The 16,268-nt window shown below is 33.4% G+C and overlaps 9 protein-coding genes and 1 pseudogene across 10 annotated transcripts, besides 1 other annotated feature; 7 read left to right on the plus strand and 3 right to left on the minus strand.

Annotated features, from left to right (window-relative positions):
* Positions 1–6,966: part of a mobile genetic element that runs on past the window's edge.
* TVAGG3_0726350 (organellar and viral DNA polymerase type B) lies at positions 193–1,032 on the plus strand (the record flags this gene model as incomplete). Its single annotated transcript, XM_051244348.1, has 1 exon — positions 193–1,032. The coding sequence occupies one exon, from the start codon at positions 193–195 to the stop codon at positions 1,030–1,032; it is 840 nt and encodes a 279-aa protein (XP_051090935.1).
* On the plus strand, positions 1,328–2,363 carry TVAGG3_0726360 (organellar and viral DNA polymerase type B; the record flags this gene model as incomplete). The annotated part of the gene is made up of 1 exon (XM_001317318.2): positions 1,328–2,363. A coding segment is annotated over one exon (1,036 nt), but the record flags the coding sequence as incomplete, so codon positions are not given.
* TVAGG3_0726370 (uncharacterized protein) lies at positions 3,281–3,844 on the minus strand (the record flags this gene model as incomplete). The annotated part of the gene is made up of 1 exon (XM_051244349.1): positions 3,281–3,844. The coding sequence occupies one exon, from the start codon at positions 3,842–3,844 to the stop codon at positions 3,281–3,283; it is 564 nt and encodes a 187-aa protein (XP_051090936.1).
* Positions 4,163–4,396, minus strand: TVAGG3_0726380 (uncharacterized protein; the record flags this gene model as incomplete). Its single annotated transcript, XM_051244350.1, has 1 exon — positions 4,163–4,396. One exon carries the CDS (start codon positions 4,394–4,396, stop codon positions 4,163–4,165), a length of 234 nt encoding a protein of 77 aa, XP_051090937.1.
* Positions 4,442–4,876, plus strand: TVAGG3_0726390 (uncharacterized protein; the record flags this gene model as incomplete). The annotated part of the gene is made up of 1 exon (XM_051244351.1): positions 4,442–4,876. The coding sequence occupies one exon, from the start codon at positions 4,442–4,444 to the stop codon at positions 4,874–4,876; it is 435 nt and encodes a 144-aa protein (XP_051090938.1).
* TVAGG3_0726400 lies at positions 5,345–6,326 on the plus strand (annotated as a pseudogene). The gene has a single exon. A coding segment is annotated over exon 1 (982 nt).
* Positions 6,967–7,017: 51 nt separating the features above from the next.
* TVAGG3_0726410 (uncharacterized protein) lies at positions 7,018–7,254 on the plus strand (the record flags this gene model as incomplete). Its single annotated transcript, XM_001317319.1, has 1 exon — positions 7,018–7,254. The coding sequence occupies one exon, from the start codon at positions 7,018–7,020 to the stop codon at positions 7,252–7,254; it is 237 nt and encodes a 78-aa protein (XP_001317354.1).
* A 1,652-nt stretch (positions 7,255–8,906) lies between these two features.
* On the minus strand, positions 8,907–10,901 carry TVAGG3_0726420 (ZGC:162945 family; the record flags this gene model as incomplete). Its single annotated transcript, XM_001317320.2, has 1 exon — positions 8,907–10,901. The coding sequence occupies one exon, from the start codon at positions 10,899–10,901 to the stop codon at positions 8,907–8,909; it is 1,995 nt and encodes a 664-aa protein (XP_001317355.2).
* A 1,604-nt stretch (positions 10,902–12,505) lies between these two features.
* Positions 12,506–13,457, plus strand: TVAGG3_0726430 (uncharacterized protein; the record flags this gene model as incomplete). Its single annotated transcript, XM_001317321.1, has 1 exon — positions 12,696–13,103. One exon carries the CDS (start codon positions 12,696–12,698, stop codon positions 13,101–13,103), a length of 408 nt encoding a protein of 135 aa, XP_001317356.1.
* A 1,199-nt stretch (positions 13,458–14,656) lies between these two features.
* On the plus strand, positions 14,657–16,090 carry TVAGG3_0726440 (uncharacterized protein; the record flags this gene model as incomplete). The annotated part of the gene is made up of 1 exon (XM_001317322.1): positions 15,446–16,027. The coding sequence occupies one exon, from the start codon at positions 15,446–15,448 to the stop codon at positions 16,025–16,027; it is 582 nt and encodes a 193-aa protein (XP_001317357.1).
* Between the last annotated feature and the right edge of the window lie 178 nt (positions 16,091–16,268).

The raw sequence follows: 16,268 nt of genomic DNA on the forward strand, positions 1-16,268 counted from the left end.
GGTAAGGTTTTCATGAGACTCTTAGAGAAGATTAAAATAAACTCCCAACAAAGATGGATGGTATGTTATAAACTTGGTGGAAAGTATGAATGTTCTACGTTAAACCTCAATAATATTGGAACATTACTACATCAGCTCTTGAAGGAGAACTTTATATCAGAGATAGAAGCAAATGCTGCAGGTATTGTTGAAATGCACTATGACTTCTTCTTGACAAACATAAAGAATCTTACTGAAATAAAGATGTATGATTTAACAGAATATGAAGGCTTAACGATGTCAGATGTAAAGAAAGGCAAACCAAAAAAGAGACCATATAGAGATGAAAGCACACTGACAAATGACCAGAAAGCCATTTTGGAAGCTCTTAAGCAAACAGGAAACCCAGCACTTATAGAAAGCTTTTGGAAAGATAATGGTGAAAAGAAGTTTTATAAGAAGAGAAGCGGTCAGTTCTGGAAGTATCTTTGCACATTACCTATAAATCTTGAACGCTACCAAATCTTCAATGAACTGAACAAAAGAACTGCAGCACTTATGACAGAAGACAATTGTTTCGTTTATGCTTGCATTCAGGCTGGAGTAAATGAAGAAACTATTGACCACATGAGAGAAGTCATTCGTGTTAGAGACTTTCCTCAAAGTAAAGTACAAGAAATTTCTGACGCAGCAGGTATAGCATTTAATGTTACCATTGGTTATTTCAATGACTCCAAAGATAACAGAATAATTCACTACATACCAAAAGAATGTGAAACTGCTCGAACTATTGACTTACTTCTTGTTGAAGACCACTACATGCTAAATGAAAGATTACCAATGACAACATACTTCATCAGAAATTACAGAGAAATCTTGAAGGAGTGTGGTGGAATGAACATTGAGAAACAGATGAAGATTTATACAAAGAGAGAGAACAAATATGTTGTTCGTAATGATAGAACTACACCTCTATGGGATGTTATGAAAACATTGTGGGAGTGCAAATATTTCGAACCTATTTCTTATATAACAGAACCTTGCACCATTTAAAGACTTGTCATATTCTCCTAAGTATTGTGTTCAACTGAAGGAGAAAGCAGAGTCAAAAGAAGTAAATAAAGCTAAGTGTAAGTTCATACCTGAGCACGTTTTCTTTGCTGACTTTGAGTGTAGCACTGATGGAGTTCATAAAGCCTTTAACATCTGTTATGACAGTGAAGATGGTTCAGTGAGTGAAAGCATTTGGGGTCAGAACTGTGCAACAGAATTTTTGGAACGACTTCCTGACAAGAGTTTAATATATTTCCATAACCTCAGTTATGATATAAACTTCATCTTAAGACACATGACAGAAGTGAAAGGAACTCCCATCATTAAAGGTTCACGAACAATGCAAATAACTGGCTTATATAAAGGAAGGGCAATTATTATAAACGACTCTTACAGTGGTATAAATAAGAAGCTTAAACTATTTCCTGCTATGTTTAACTTACAAACAGGACCGAAAGAAGTATTTCCTTACAACTACTACAGCAGTACTTTGTTAGCAAATGACAACAGAACTGGTGTCATTTCTGAAGCGTGTAAGTTTATCCGGGATGCGGATACGTTCATGAAAAACATAGATTCCATCAAAGGTTGCAGAATAGATGAGAACCACTTCGACTTAGAAAAGTATAGCACATTCTATTGCAAACAAGATGTAAGAATTTTAAGAGAAGGTTTTGTTAAGTTCCGCAATGTCATATTGAAAGAATTTGATTTAAACGTATATGACTACGTTAGTATTTGTTCTATTGCTAACAAATTGTTTGAGAACAGAGTATACTTCCCGAATGGAAATTTATATGACCTCTCAAATAAACCAAGAGAATTTATTTCATGCTGTATTCAAGGTGGAAGATGTATGCTGTCAGATAACATGAAACAAAAGAGCGAAAAGAAACTCATTGCTGACTTCGACGCTGTTTCATTATATCCATCAGCTATAGCAAGACTTTATACTTTAGAAGGAATTCCAAAGGTTATGAAGAAAGAAATGTTAAGCACAGAGTATCTCATGAAACATTTATTCGATGACGACCAAAAGGAACCCATTGGTGAAAAGTTTGTGTCTGGCTTCTTTGTTCTCATTAAGATAACAGAGATTGGAATACATAGACACTTTCCTTTAATAGTTTGTGACCCTGAACTAAATCCAGAACTTAACGTTCCCAGAAGTTCAAACACTTGCTGTTTAATGTATGTTGACCATATAACATTACAAGACCTCATAAAATATCAAGGTGTCAAATGTGAAGTGTTGCAAGGATACTATTACGATGGAAACAGAGATATTAGAATAAGAGATGAAGTAAAGAAGTTGTTTGAGTTAAGGTTAAAGTATAAGAAAGAAGGAAATCCTTTGCAAGAAAATATAAAGCTCATTCTGAACAGTATTTATGGCAAAACTATTCTATCTCCTATTGAGTCAAAAATAACCATAGTAAATGACAAAGATGCTATAAGATATGCCATCAGAAACTACAACCATATAGTGAAGTTCGAAGGTTTGGATGGTTCAGATAAAACTATTTTCAAGCTAACGAAAAGCATTTGCAGACACTTTAACTTCTGTCCACTTGGTGTTAACATTCTGTCTATGTCGAAGAGAATAATGTGTGAAGTATTCTGTACTGCTGAAGATATGGGACTTCAAATCTTCTACCAGGACTGTGATAGCATGCATATTTTCAATGAAGACATACCAAAGCTTGCAGCAGACTTTAAGAAGAGATACGGTCGCGAACTTATTGGAAAGAACCTTGGTCAATTTCATAGCGACTTCGCAGAAATAACACCTGGAAAACAAAGTTTAGCATACAAGTCAATATTTTGTGGAAAGAAGACCTACATAGACTTACTCACGAATGATTTAAATGAAGTTGCATTTCATGCACGTTGTAAAGGTGTAAAACAAGACGTTCTTGCTTTAACCGCTAATGAAATGTTTCCTGAAGCTATACAATGCTATTACAATGAAGATAAGAACATTCACATACCTGTTGGAACATATGACAAAGACTCTGAGTTCAGTTTAATGAAACTTTACAAAGCACTTCATGATGGTCAAGAGATTGCATTCGACTTATGTAAGTCATGTCAACCTTGCTTTGCTGAAAAGTTTAACTTCTCTATTCAGACTACGACTTCATTCATAAGAAAGTTTAAGTTCTGAGGTCATTTATTTTTGTCAGCAATGAGGTCATTCGTGATAAAAATAAGCCGCTAGCGGCAAGGGCGAAGCCCATGCGGTCATTTACAATACTGCGATGGTAGAGTTTAAGAGTTGTGCTTCAATGTAGAGACAGTCCTTATGGTCTGGAGGTAAGAACACTGGGCAGTTATGGTCATGAGTGGAGAACATGTCTATCCAAAACTCACGATTGAAGCCAGTTAATTTATAGTATTTAGGGTTAGGAAGTGGTGAAGTTCTTGTATGACCAATGAACTCATTTTCAACGCCTTTGGCTATATTAGAGAAAAGAATAGCTTGCTTTCTATCCCAAATGCCAGGTGTTACAATCTTTGAAAATTCATTTTTCCTCGGAAGCATTGCATCATAATTGAAAACATTCTTGAAATCATCACTTGGTTCAGAGATTTGAAATCTTATACGTAATGGATTTTCTTTCTCTTTAGCGACTTCATTGAATGGTGAGAATACAACAAACTGACAGTCATGTGTTCCATCTTCATTTTCATTAAATTCATAATGAAAGTCTATAAGTTGTGGCTGACTACCTTCTTCTTTCAGTTGTGCAAGAAACTCACGTAAAGGCTGTAAAGTTTGTACTTCAATGTTAAACTTTTTCTCGAACATCTCATTAAATGAAGTCATACATTGTTGCAATGTTGTATCGTCTTTAAAGTATTTGTATATGTGAATGTTTTGGGCGCTTAAAGACTGTTCATCATTTTCTATCTCGACTTGAAGTATAAAGTCAACCTTTCTGAAAGCACGTGTTATATACATATTTGTTATGCCAATGTACTTCTCTTCATTTATGTTCACAATCCAGTCTGTTGGAAACTTAAACGTTACTCTGTTCCCCTTTATTTTGACGTCAGGGTTTTCACTACTGAACGCAACAGATAAAGGTATTTGTCTATACATTTAATTCGGATAAAAATAAACCATTTACTCTTTCTTTGCTTCAGCTTCTTTAGCTTTTGCTTCAGCTTCTTCTCTAGCTTTCTTCGCCAGCAAACGTGGGTTCTTCTGTCTTCCAGCAGCTAATGCAGCAAGTTGTTTTTCACTAAGTTTTCTCTTTGGTCTCTCTGGCTTTTGTTCTTGTTTTTGTTCCTTCAGTTCGGATAAAATTTGCTCACGAATTTCTTTCTTCAATGCTTCAACATCTATTGTCTGAGTCATTTGACTGCGGATAAAAATCTAACTTAAAACTTTAACCGATGTAAAATGAGCTTGTCAAAATCAGAGCGAGAGTCTATTATATTAAATGACGCAAGAGGAATACAACATCCTTTCTATTACGTAAGTCAGAGTAAAGATGGTAAAATATACGTAAGAAAAAGAAAGGTTCCATTAGCGAATGCAGAGAGCGACAGCATTAAGGTGCATGGCAAGGGTGAAGCCCACGAAGCCCATGTTAAGCCTTCTGTTCAAACTGAGCCACCAAAAGAACAAGAAGAAAAGAAGCCAGATGTACTTTCAATAACGAACCAAGAGCTTATTGCAAAGTTCGTGAATTTCATTGAAAAACAAACCGAGTCAAAGAATCCTGACCCGCCAGTGAAAGAAGTTGAGACAAAAGAGAATGTACAGTTCATTGAAAATGTCAAGAAACAACTTCCACCACGAATGCCAAGAAGAAGAGTGAGAATAATGAAGTAAATAGATATTTTTATCTGAAGTAAATACATGCAGAACGAACAGCTAAACGAATTTACTCCAGCAGAGCATATTCATCAGATTCGCTCATATTTCGATATCATAGACAATGCAGTTCAAATTGGTGACACTAATAGAAAATATTCTGACGCAAAGATTCCATCACAACCTGGAACTGCTAAAGATAACACATGGGTAACATTCAATCTCTCACCTCCTGGTGAAAATATGTTGGACCTTTACAATACATTCATTACGTATAAAATGGAAGGTCAATTTATTGTAGATAAAGAAATTGGTTCAGGTTCCAATAAAACAAACCCACCAGGATTTTGGATTGGTTTCGATGACGCTTTCTATGCAGTTGCTGGATATCAAATCCTTGCAAATGGTCGTATCGTATATTCTCAAGACAACGCAAGAGAAGAAGCATATATAACTTCAAACTCACAAACTACCGAACAAATAAAGAAAGTAGATGTTTTCTCAAAGACTCGACATGAAGATGTATGGAGTCATTCGGGAACATGCAGAACAGGACAAATTGTTAGTGGTCCAATTACAGCAGGAAAATCATTTGATTTTAAGCTTCGTTTAAGAATTCCTGTTAGAAGATTCCTTCCATTAGAAGCTATTCGATTTATTCCAGCTTTTGCAGGAAACATTCAGCTTAAAGTAAAGTTCAGTAGCGACGCCTTACAATGCACATCTATATCTGTAAATGATATCATTGCTTTCAATCCAACTCTTAAAGTTGCATTTGCTTCAGATTCAAATCCACCGACAAATAAATTTGTTCCATGGAATGAACCATTCACTATGATAACGAAGGCAGTAGAAGCTAGTGGAACAGTTACTATTACAACTGTAACCCAGCAACTATTTCGAACAAAGATGGATTTTAATGAATGTTTCATTCATCCAAAGTCATTCTCTTTAGACCCTAACATTTATACAGAACTTGTAGAACATTATACAAACGAGGCTTTATGTTTTCCTGTTAAAGTTATGGATTGGATTCCTATGGACGGTTCATTCTCAAAGAATACAGATAGTTCAAGTGCAACATTTACAGCAGCTTATACGCCTATTAATGTTAAAAGTATTTGGGCACTATTTAGAAAGAAAGACAACTATTATGTTAATTTTGAGAACCCTAAGTTTAAATATCTTCAGCTTTCCATGGGAGCTTATGGAAATATGCCTGCAGAACCTGAAAAATCATATGGACCTGTATTTTATGAAATGGTTGCGAACGCTTGCAATACAAACAATGATATGATAGGATTTAATGAAGATGTTATGAGGTCATTGGTGGATGATGGTAGTGTGGAACATAAATGGGATAGCTATGACAACACACATTTCTTATGTGGTTTTCCAACAGAAGTGGACTTTTGCTTCCAGCAGGTCAAACATCTACTGCTCCAATAACATACAAATTGTCTGTTAAAGGACCTATTGAACTAGCAACTGAAAACGTACCAAAGCCACTTATTGGATTTATGAGGGATTGTTGCTTTGCCATTCAGGTGCGTGCTAATGGCATCCCCATAATAAGATTAGATGACTATAACTTAGCTACGGACGACAGTGAGGAATAAAGGATGAACGTTTATTTTTAAAGCTTATAAATGAGTTCTTCATCAAGCTCTCGTGAACCTTCACCATCTATGAAACAAACTTTACCAAACGATTATGGAGCACCTATTGAATATTTCTTACGAGCTGCACAATGGCAAAGAGCAGTCTCACCAAGGTTAGGTGTTCCACCAGCTCCTGTCAAAAATAGCATTTGGTCAAGTCCTTATATAAGATATGGTCTCCCACTAGGTTTGCTAGCTACAGCAGGAGCAGTTATGATGTTGAAAAGAAATAAAGCAAATGTTGTAAATAATACTGAAGTAGTTGAAGTTAAACAAACTCCAACACCTTCACAAGCAAAACCAACGCCTTCACAAGCAAAACCTTCAATGACTCCTGAACCTATGGAAGTACAAACTCCTGTTCAAAAGTCAACTCCTAAACCGACTCCAACATTTAAACCAGAACCTACTCCTCAAATAAATCGTAAAACTCCTGCGTTTCCTTACTGAAAAAATAACGTTATTTTTATTTTATTTGAACATTTTATTTAGAGTAAAATGACAAATAAAGTCACTGAAGCAATGAAACAAAAGTTTTTGGTAGAATACATTAAATCAGGAACTATTCCAGAAGGTTTTTACATTCATACTATGAAGGATGGTAGAGTTCAGTTTAGAAAGATAAAGCAACCATTAGATAGAGAAGGTATATTAAGGAAGATTAAACTTCATGAGGACAACATTGCTGAACTTAAGAAGAAGTTAGAAGAGTTGGAGAAAGGAAGAGAGTTATAAAGCAATGAGAACGTTAGTGAGAACGTTAGTGAGAACGTTAGTGAGAACGTTAGTGAGAACGTTAGTGAGAACGTTAGTGAGAACGTTAGTGAGAACGTTAGTGAGAACGTTTATTTTTTCATGCACGTGCATTGTGTCGCGGGGAGTTGCCATGGGCAATGACCTGCGCACAATATATAACGTACAGAGAGGTGAGATGAGGTGGTTTATGTGATAAATACTTTACGTGGCAGAAATAGTTTAAGGTTATTAGAAATATTGCATCTGCGATGTAAAATATACGTTAGTGGTTTTGTAAAGTGTCAGATTGACATATCTTCGGTAAGATGGCGCGCAGTGCCTCCGTACCGACGATATGTGTATTAATTTTATGTAAGAATAAAAAAATAAATTATTTTAAAAATAACTTTAATTTTTTTAATGGTTTATTTTTAAAAAATTTTTTTTATTTTTTATTTCATTATGTATGGGCTGAGTGTAAATGTCTTACAATTTTGAAAATTTTTTAATCTTGATTTATTCAAAAACGTAAGAATAAAAACCGTAAGAATCATACATTTTTTACTTCATTTGTTAAAAAAATGATACAAAATCGCTCGATATTGTATGAATTCTTACGTTTACAAAAAAAGTCACAAAACCCATCATATCCTACTACTGAAATTATCGTGCAGTCCGGTGGCTCAAATTATTTTTAAATCTTATCAAGTACTGCATGAGGGATAGTAATTTAGATAAAAATTTTCGCGAAAACTTCTTGATCTCATTTTTTTATTTGTTTGATTAGTTCAGCATTCAATACGGTTAACTTTTTGACATTCTAAATTATTGGGAATTTCTCGCATATGTTCGTACATGAGCAAATACTATACCTTTTGCGAATAAAGAATTTTTTCATAAAAAAAGTTTTTTAGGAATTAGCATATCGGCGTTTTGCGACATTGCCAAACGCCAGATTTTAACCCAACATATGAGCATAAGCTCGTATATTGGAATAAACTCGACTTATTCCATATTAAAGTTATTATAATAATAAGGCACTTAATGTGCAAATCTAATTGAATTAGAAAATGCACATTAAGTGCCTTTTATTGGAATATGTAATACCACATATGGAATACCGAAATCCGAGCATCAATTAGGAATGAACTAGTGCAAATTTTAGAAATACAGTATTATGTTAAATTCAGGATAAAAATTGTTAGAAATTTATATTTACAAATGAGTAAATAAGTATTTTGTAAAGTTTTCGTTTGATTTTCAAGCTTGTTGGAGAAAAATAATGAAAATAATTATTTATTTAAGCAATTTACACTAAAACTTTTTATGGAAATTGCAGTTCTAGTAATGTCTTAGAATTTAATTGTCATTTAAAGTGTGAAATGCATTGATTTGCTAGTGAACGTAAATCGGGAATACAAAATTAATATAAATGAACGAAAAATCTTCTAAGAACATCCTAAAATCAATCACCCTTTGAGTGGCTTTCATAATATATCTAGATGATAAACCAGAAATTGAACCCGCATATGGGTCCCATTAGGATAAATTGTAAACTATTCAAAAATAGTTTACAAAATTAATTTAGGTAATAATAAAATTTTTAATTGAGATAAATTAAAAAAATCTTAGGAGAATGTTATGGATTTTCTTCATTGAACCATTCGATAAATGAGCATCTTTGCGAGCCATTTGTGTTCGAGAGTCTTGTACCATAAAGGTGGCATCTCAGCAGTTGAGCATCCCTTCAATGCATTGATATCTGTTGATGGAACAGAGTATGCGACTTCATCATTGATCATGATCCAATATGCACTTTTTTGCAAAAAGACCACGTAATGAAAATTGCAATAGGCAACAATTGCAATCAATTGATATCTTTGCCTTTCGACTGTTGGGAGTGTCAACTTTTTCGGGAAGTCAAAGATGACTTGATGAATCGAATCATTCTGCCACTCTCTCTGAATGTCGAAAGTCAAGAATTGTGGCCATGATGTGTTCCTTGTAGTTGACAAATGATATTGAATGGCATGATCGAGATCTGGTTCTCCAATTCTGGTGTGAATCGAGTAGCAATTTGTTTGTTCGTTGGCACTATCACGGTAAGTGATTCGGAAGAGTTGACCGATTCCTGGTATTTGCTCTGCGAGATCTGTGATCAATCTTGTCATCGTGTCATCACAATCTTGTGCCTCATATGTTGAGTTACCAAGTAATGTGGCAAGTTCATGGGGAACGAAGACTAATCCTTTGGACTTCAATGAATTCAAATTTGTAAAGATACTTGACATCTCTGTTACGATGGGAGAGGACTGATTGGCAACCTTCAAAACTTCTGTTCTCACTTCGGATATGTAGAACAGAACCTGTAAACATACGTTCAAATGACACGTATTTCCCATATTATGAAGACCAACAATACCACCTTTAATTGGGTAAAGGTAGTTCGCCTCTTGTGATGACTGTATGATATCGACAGCTTGATGAGCGACAGCAATGATGTTCCGCTTTGATGGTTTCATGGAGGGTGCAACAACAGCAGCGACGGTATCGCTTGAAGGAAGAACCTTTGTTGGTGTAAAATCTTCGAAAAGGAGTAACTCTTCATTATCATTCAGGGGTGATCCATCAATGTTATAATTTGTCAAACCGACTAAACCTGATATGATCAGAGGAAGTGATGTGCGCTCACCTCGAAAACCATTTTTCATGCAGGACCAGCATGACTTGAAACGTGCAAAGAAACGCTCGACAATCTGCCTGTCTTGGGCAATGGCGTTGTTGCGTTCAACGTCTGCTTCTTCGTGGCTTCTCTTCATCACCACGGCAGTAAGGTGATATTTCTGGATTCCAATATAGCCCCGGTCGGCAAGTACAGGATATTGGTAATCATCAAATCCTCGCTTTACTGTCAAAAAATCCGAGACTTTTGACAAATCGAAAATCTTCTTGTCATGGACTGCAGCCATAAACTCAACGTTTTGATGTATGGCTTTTCCATCTGGTGACACGAGGACTTGGAGCTTAATACCGTTGCAGTGGTTTTTTTCATCCCAACTATAAAGCCTCTCTTCCTTTACCGAAGGAATGTTGAAAGGAATTGTAGTGCTGTCTACAGCTGCAACAGCATCAGGGAAGTTTGTAAATTTGTTCTTCATTGAAGTTAACGGTGGACAGTGATTGGGAAGAAAATAGCTCGCAAAGATTGGAAATGCAACATTGGTAGTTCTTGTAACTAATTTGGAATAGCATGACTGGGAAATATGTAGCAACGGACATAATGCTGAATAGGGCAAGTATGTGCAGTAATATGTGAGCGTGAGGAAGAGAGACTCGATTGTTGAAAATTTGACCTTCCTTCCTCTTCTGGCCCTTCCACAGTTGGATTCAATAATGTCAGCGAGGTATTCCAACTGTTCATATGTGAAGTTGCACAATGATCGGAGCTGGAGCTTTGGATGCATCCTGATGAATATTGAAATCGAGAACCTGGGCATTGGATTGGTCAATGTCATCTCTTTTGCCTCTTCTTCATTTAATGGCTCTTCATCTGTGTCGGAATTCTCAGGTGTAACAGTAACAACAATGTTCGCCCTTCTGGATTCTTTTATCTTGGTGATGATATCTTCATCGCATGGTTCATCCATGTTGATAAATGAAGTGATTAAAAGATATAAAAATCTTATCAAATTTGAAATAGAGTTCAAAATTAATAAATAATGAAACCCAATCAATTTAATAATATCTAGATATCCTAATATATATCATTTTAAACTCGAAATTAAGAAACTGTGAAGAATTAAAAAAACGTTTAAAATCTTTTAATAGAAATAGTTTATTTAAAAAATAAAAGTTTAACTGGTGCATAAGTAAAAATTAGATTCTCGAACTTATTATTATTTTTGATTGAAATATTAAAATAGTATTCCAATCAAAAATAATAATAAGTTCGAGAATCGTAATTTTAGAACTTTTTTACATTCTTCACGCCTGTAAAAATATTCCATAATTACAGATTTTATTAATTACTACTTTTTTAGATACATTCTAAAGCTGGCGAAGCAACGCTAAAGTGATGATTAACAGTGAATCACTGCGACGACCCAACATAATATATTGAGATTAATTTTCTAGGTACGGTTGAAATGGCGGAGACCTTCTGGCTGTGCCTCAGAGCCCCTAAAATATTTCAAAAGAAATATTTCTACCATTTCGTCGAAAGATTAATCTCTGACTATGTCCGAGATAGCATCACTCAGGCAAAAGTATTACGCCGAGAATACCGATAGAAGTTTCTATCTAGTATAAGCGCCAGTATTTAGAAGAAAACATCTAAAAAAATGAACTATTTGTTCCATTCAATTATCAATTTTTTTTTTGTGAAAAAAAGAAATTTTGAAATTATACTTATAATATTGTTAGCATATATAAAATAAACATTTTGGGAAAAATTATAAAATTTTCCAAAATTTACCATCGAAAATTTCCCCAAAAATTTTCAAAATTTTCCCAAATATCCATCAACATTTTTCCCAAAAAATTTCACAGGAAAGTTTGCCAAAGCGGAACCCAACTAATATGTTCAATTCATGAAAATTTTATTTTAATTTACTAGGTTTATATAAACTTTTGAACCTTTTATAATGTCTATAGCAACTCAAATCAATTGCAATTCATTAATTTATTTGTTTGAGACAAATCATTAATTTATTGATTTTTTTGAAACAAAAAAAGGACATAGGAACTATTCAATTTGTTTGTAATCCTTTTTTATCCACACTTGCTGAAAAAATAAAAAAAATTAATTGTTATATAAAATATCTTTGTATTTTGATTACATATTCTATATGTGGTATTCCGCAAATCATATTTCATATTCCATATGTGGTATTACATATTCCAATAAAAGGCACTTAATGTGCATTTTCTAATTCAATTAGATTTGCACATTAAGTGCCTTATTATTATAATAACTTTAATATGGAATAAGTCGAGTTTATTCCAATATACGAGCTTATGCTCATATGTTGGGTTAAAATCTGGCGTTTGGCAATGTCGCAAAACGCCGATATGCTAATTCCTAAAAAATTTTTTTTATGAAAAAATTCTTTATTCGCAAAAGGTATAGTATTTGCTCATGTACGAACATATGCGAGAAATTCCCATTGTTCTATACTATATGTCATTAGCATAATCTTCGAAACGTTTTCTCTCAAAATTACATTTGTAGGTAAAATTTATCATATTTCTGAACGCATGCATACTATGCCAAATTCATAATATTTCGAATTTATATTTTTGTATTCTGTGAATCTATGAAGATTTGGATTTTCCGTTATTTGCTTGTATACTAAATTCATGATTTTATTGACCTGGTCTTTTCAATTTCACTATGAAAAATTCTGATAATTCAATTTTGAGAGGCTCTTAAAAATAAAACAATGTTTGCTCCTCAAGTCTTCTACCAGAACGGATATCGTGCACCCTATTCCTACTCGTACAACCAGCCCATGATGCCTATAGCTCCTCAGGCGCCTCCAACCCCACCAAAAATCCCGTCATTAACGATAGAGCTTCCAACCTACACTTACGTCCCTACGAAGCAAGTGATTATACCGTTCGACAAGAAACTGTCTCATAATGGTATGTTTAACAGCATGGATGAAGCTATGAGCTTCCTGTCAAAGCACTGCATAAAATATCATGGCCAGTTTACACGACAATTAGCGCGTGTGTACTCGAAGCTTTGCTATGTCCTTGACCTCGTAAATGGCACATACTGTCCAATGAACGATTTGTCAAAGAAAGATTTCAATGCTGCTTTCTTAAAGTTCAGCAAGATGAATTAATCTGCTTCTTTGTAAGTTGGTATTATAAACATGTATTCTATTTGACTTCATACTTATTTTTTAATTACTCAACTATTTTTTTCCCTCAATAAATATCAAAACAAAAAGGAAGCCAAGGCCTGTCCTATTTGCAATATACAGTGTCATGTTTCTTAAAAGCATTACTGAATTTTGAATTAAAGATGAGAACTTCGGATTGATCGAAATAAGAAAAATTGTACGGAATTCTTTAGAGTGTATTGAATTAAACCACCAACACTGTAGAGATGCTAAAATTATTAAATATCCAGCCTAGATCACCTTTGTCAGTCTGACAGAAATTGGTTCCCAAATAGACATATTTCCTTCATAAACATCTATTTACATTCGTTAGTTTTATCTATTTACAAAGGTTAAACTGTGGCATGATTTACAAATTCAATATGAAAATGGAATGTGAAGAATTATAAGATTTTCTTTGGAATTGATATTTGTTGTGGTTATTAGTTGTATTTTGTATATTAAAATAGTAATCGGACAATCCATTAATATATAAAAAGAATATGAAGCAATCAAAAATTGATCTATCAGATCAATTGATTTTAATTTTAGGTACCTCTGAAATGAAGAATTGAATACTACTTTTATTAAGTTTGAACGCCAAGTATTATGAAAGATATAAATTCAAAAACAGAAATTTACAATTATTTTTCAATCGGTACATTGGGACTCCATTAAAATTTCATACATTCATATTCCAATAATACAGTTTACACATTTTGTATAAGAATACATGCAATATGCATATAAGGCAAGAGGAACCACAATATCACAGTTTCCTAAAATATTCCTTGTATATTCTACCCAGTGTTTTATATCAAAACTCGAAATATATTAAATGGAGAAATATGAAATATTATATTAAATTTGATTTTTTGGCATAATGGAATGCTGTAAGTTTATGTCTGCACAATATAGATCACCAGATAAGAAAAAAGTAGATGTATTGCTATATAAGGGTTCTGACCGACCAACTATCCCCTCTCAATCTTCTTCCGCTTCGAGACACTGTATATGCCTACATGATTGATATTATTCCTTGTACATCACACACTATGATAGTGTTGCTTCATAATATTCTATACATATATGATAGGTGAATCTCAAAACCGCTAGATGAATTTGAAAAAAGCAATTTATGGTATCAATTTTTGATTTTCTCATTTTAGACTAAAAATTTTCGATATTTTCAAAGTTACGGATTTGAAAGCACTTATATGTACAGAAAATATCCATCGCTAAGCGGGGCTTCGAAACCACCTCAATCCATAATTATTGAAAACCATTTCGTCAAAAATACAAATTTTAGCTAATTTAGATATTTGGTATCTATAGCAATGTCAAATTATGTTATGAATAAACATTAAACTGCGAGTCAAAAGGAGTACTTAGCTTCAACTTTTTGAGAGAAGTCATACAATTAATTATATGAGTTTCTCTCAAAAAGTCGATTTCTGGCAAGGCAACCACTCAACTCAAAAATTGGTACATCTTTTGGACCGCACAAGCTATTCGCTCTAATTCGATATAACAACAAAGGATATTAAAACAGATATACATATAGGATGAATTGATACGATTTTTTCGGGTCTAACTTCAAAATTTAAGATTTCGAAATTTAATTCAAGCTTCAAACCAGAAATTTAAGCATAAATAGAAGCTGCTGTACTACCTATTGCATGTGCAGCTTATTTGAGCTCTAATATTTAATAATTTACTCTCACTCTCAGTGAAGGCACCATGAGCATTAGAAATGTAAACCATTCAAAAATTGATAGGTACGCCTTTTGATTCGCACTTTAATTTTCATTTATAGTCGTGGTGTTACCCCTTTCCTTTTTAATTTAATTAGTGAGTCTTTTTGACTCAAAGCCAAGTTAATATTAATTGTTTTGAGGAAACATGTTCATGGTGAAGAAGTTACAAATAGTATTTGGCGTCTTTATTATGAAGGAATTATTCCTCCTTCTTCAGTCGTTACAGGTGAAGTTCAACAACAAGTCATTCCAACAGAAAACAAATGCTTTGCATACATTTGTAAATTCATCAATCTACAAGATAGAGCAGTTAAACTCGAAAATACAAATGATTACTCGATTTTACTTTGCGAAAACGTTTTTTCAAAAGGTCCAGGTACAGTTTATATTCAAAGTTATAGTAAAAATAACATTATTATTGATAAATTTTGTTCATTTGAAAGTCAAAATCCTTCAGGTGGCCATTTTACTTATTTTTATGGCAAAATCAACAGTACAATCCTCCAAGGATCAATTTGTAATGGAGGAGATAGTTCAGCAAATTGTATGATTTACCATGGAAATGGTTTTGCATCACTTTCAAAAACAAACATTTCTAACTGTATTTCATTACAAAGACCAGGTTTTATGTATAGAGATATTGAATCAACAGTAAATGTTTCATTTTGTAATTTTGAGAATTTAAAAGCAACTGACGCATTGACTACTCAGTTTTGGAAATGTCCAGGAAGAATTGACCGATGTAATTATATAAATAATTCTCAAAATAATAAAAATTGGGGAATTGTTTATGTTTCAGATAATAGACATGATATTTTCGATTCATCTTTCCAAAACAATCCTCAGATTAACAAAGGAAAATTATTTGAAGCATATTATGGACAAATTTATATCCATCGATGTAGTATTGATTCTTATTCATCTGTTGGATATGTTGATACATCAGAAAAAGGAGAAGTTTCATTTAAGAATATATTAAAGTTCGTTAATTTAAGTCCACGTGAAGGAAATCTTGAAATAGTATTATTATTTGTTCCAAAGAAAGAAAATAAAATCATTTCATTATGTCCATCCATAAATTTTCTTTTTGGTAAATATCATATTTCTATTTTGTTCTTGATTAAATGATAAAAATTAATAATTTTTCTTGCCTTCTCCATTTCGATAGGTACCATGTCATGTAAATGAAACCAGACTTATAAATAAGAGATTTTTTTTGAGAGGAATTATTGGATAGGAGGACAGTAAATCTAGATTTAATTTCTCGCATGCAACAATTCCTATTGTAGCTTCTCTGAATCAGACTGAATAGTGGGCAATTTACAACACTGCTCTTCTTTGGAAATTATTGTTTCATAAAATAAGTCAA

The sequence above is a fragment of the Trichomonas vaginalis genome, chromosome III (assembly GCF_026262505.1).
Source record: "Trichomonas vaginalis G3 chromosome III, whole genome shotgun sequence".
NCBI lineage: Eukaryota > Parabasalia > Trichomonadida > Trichomonadidae > Trichomonas > Trichomonas vaginalis.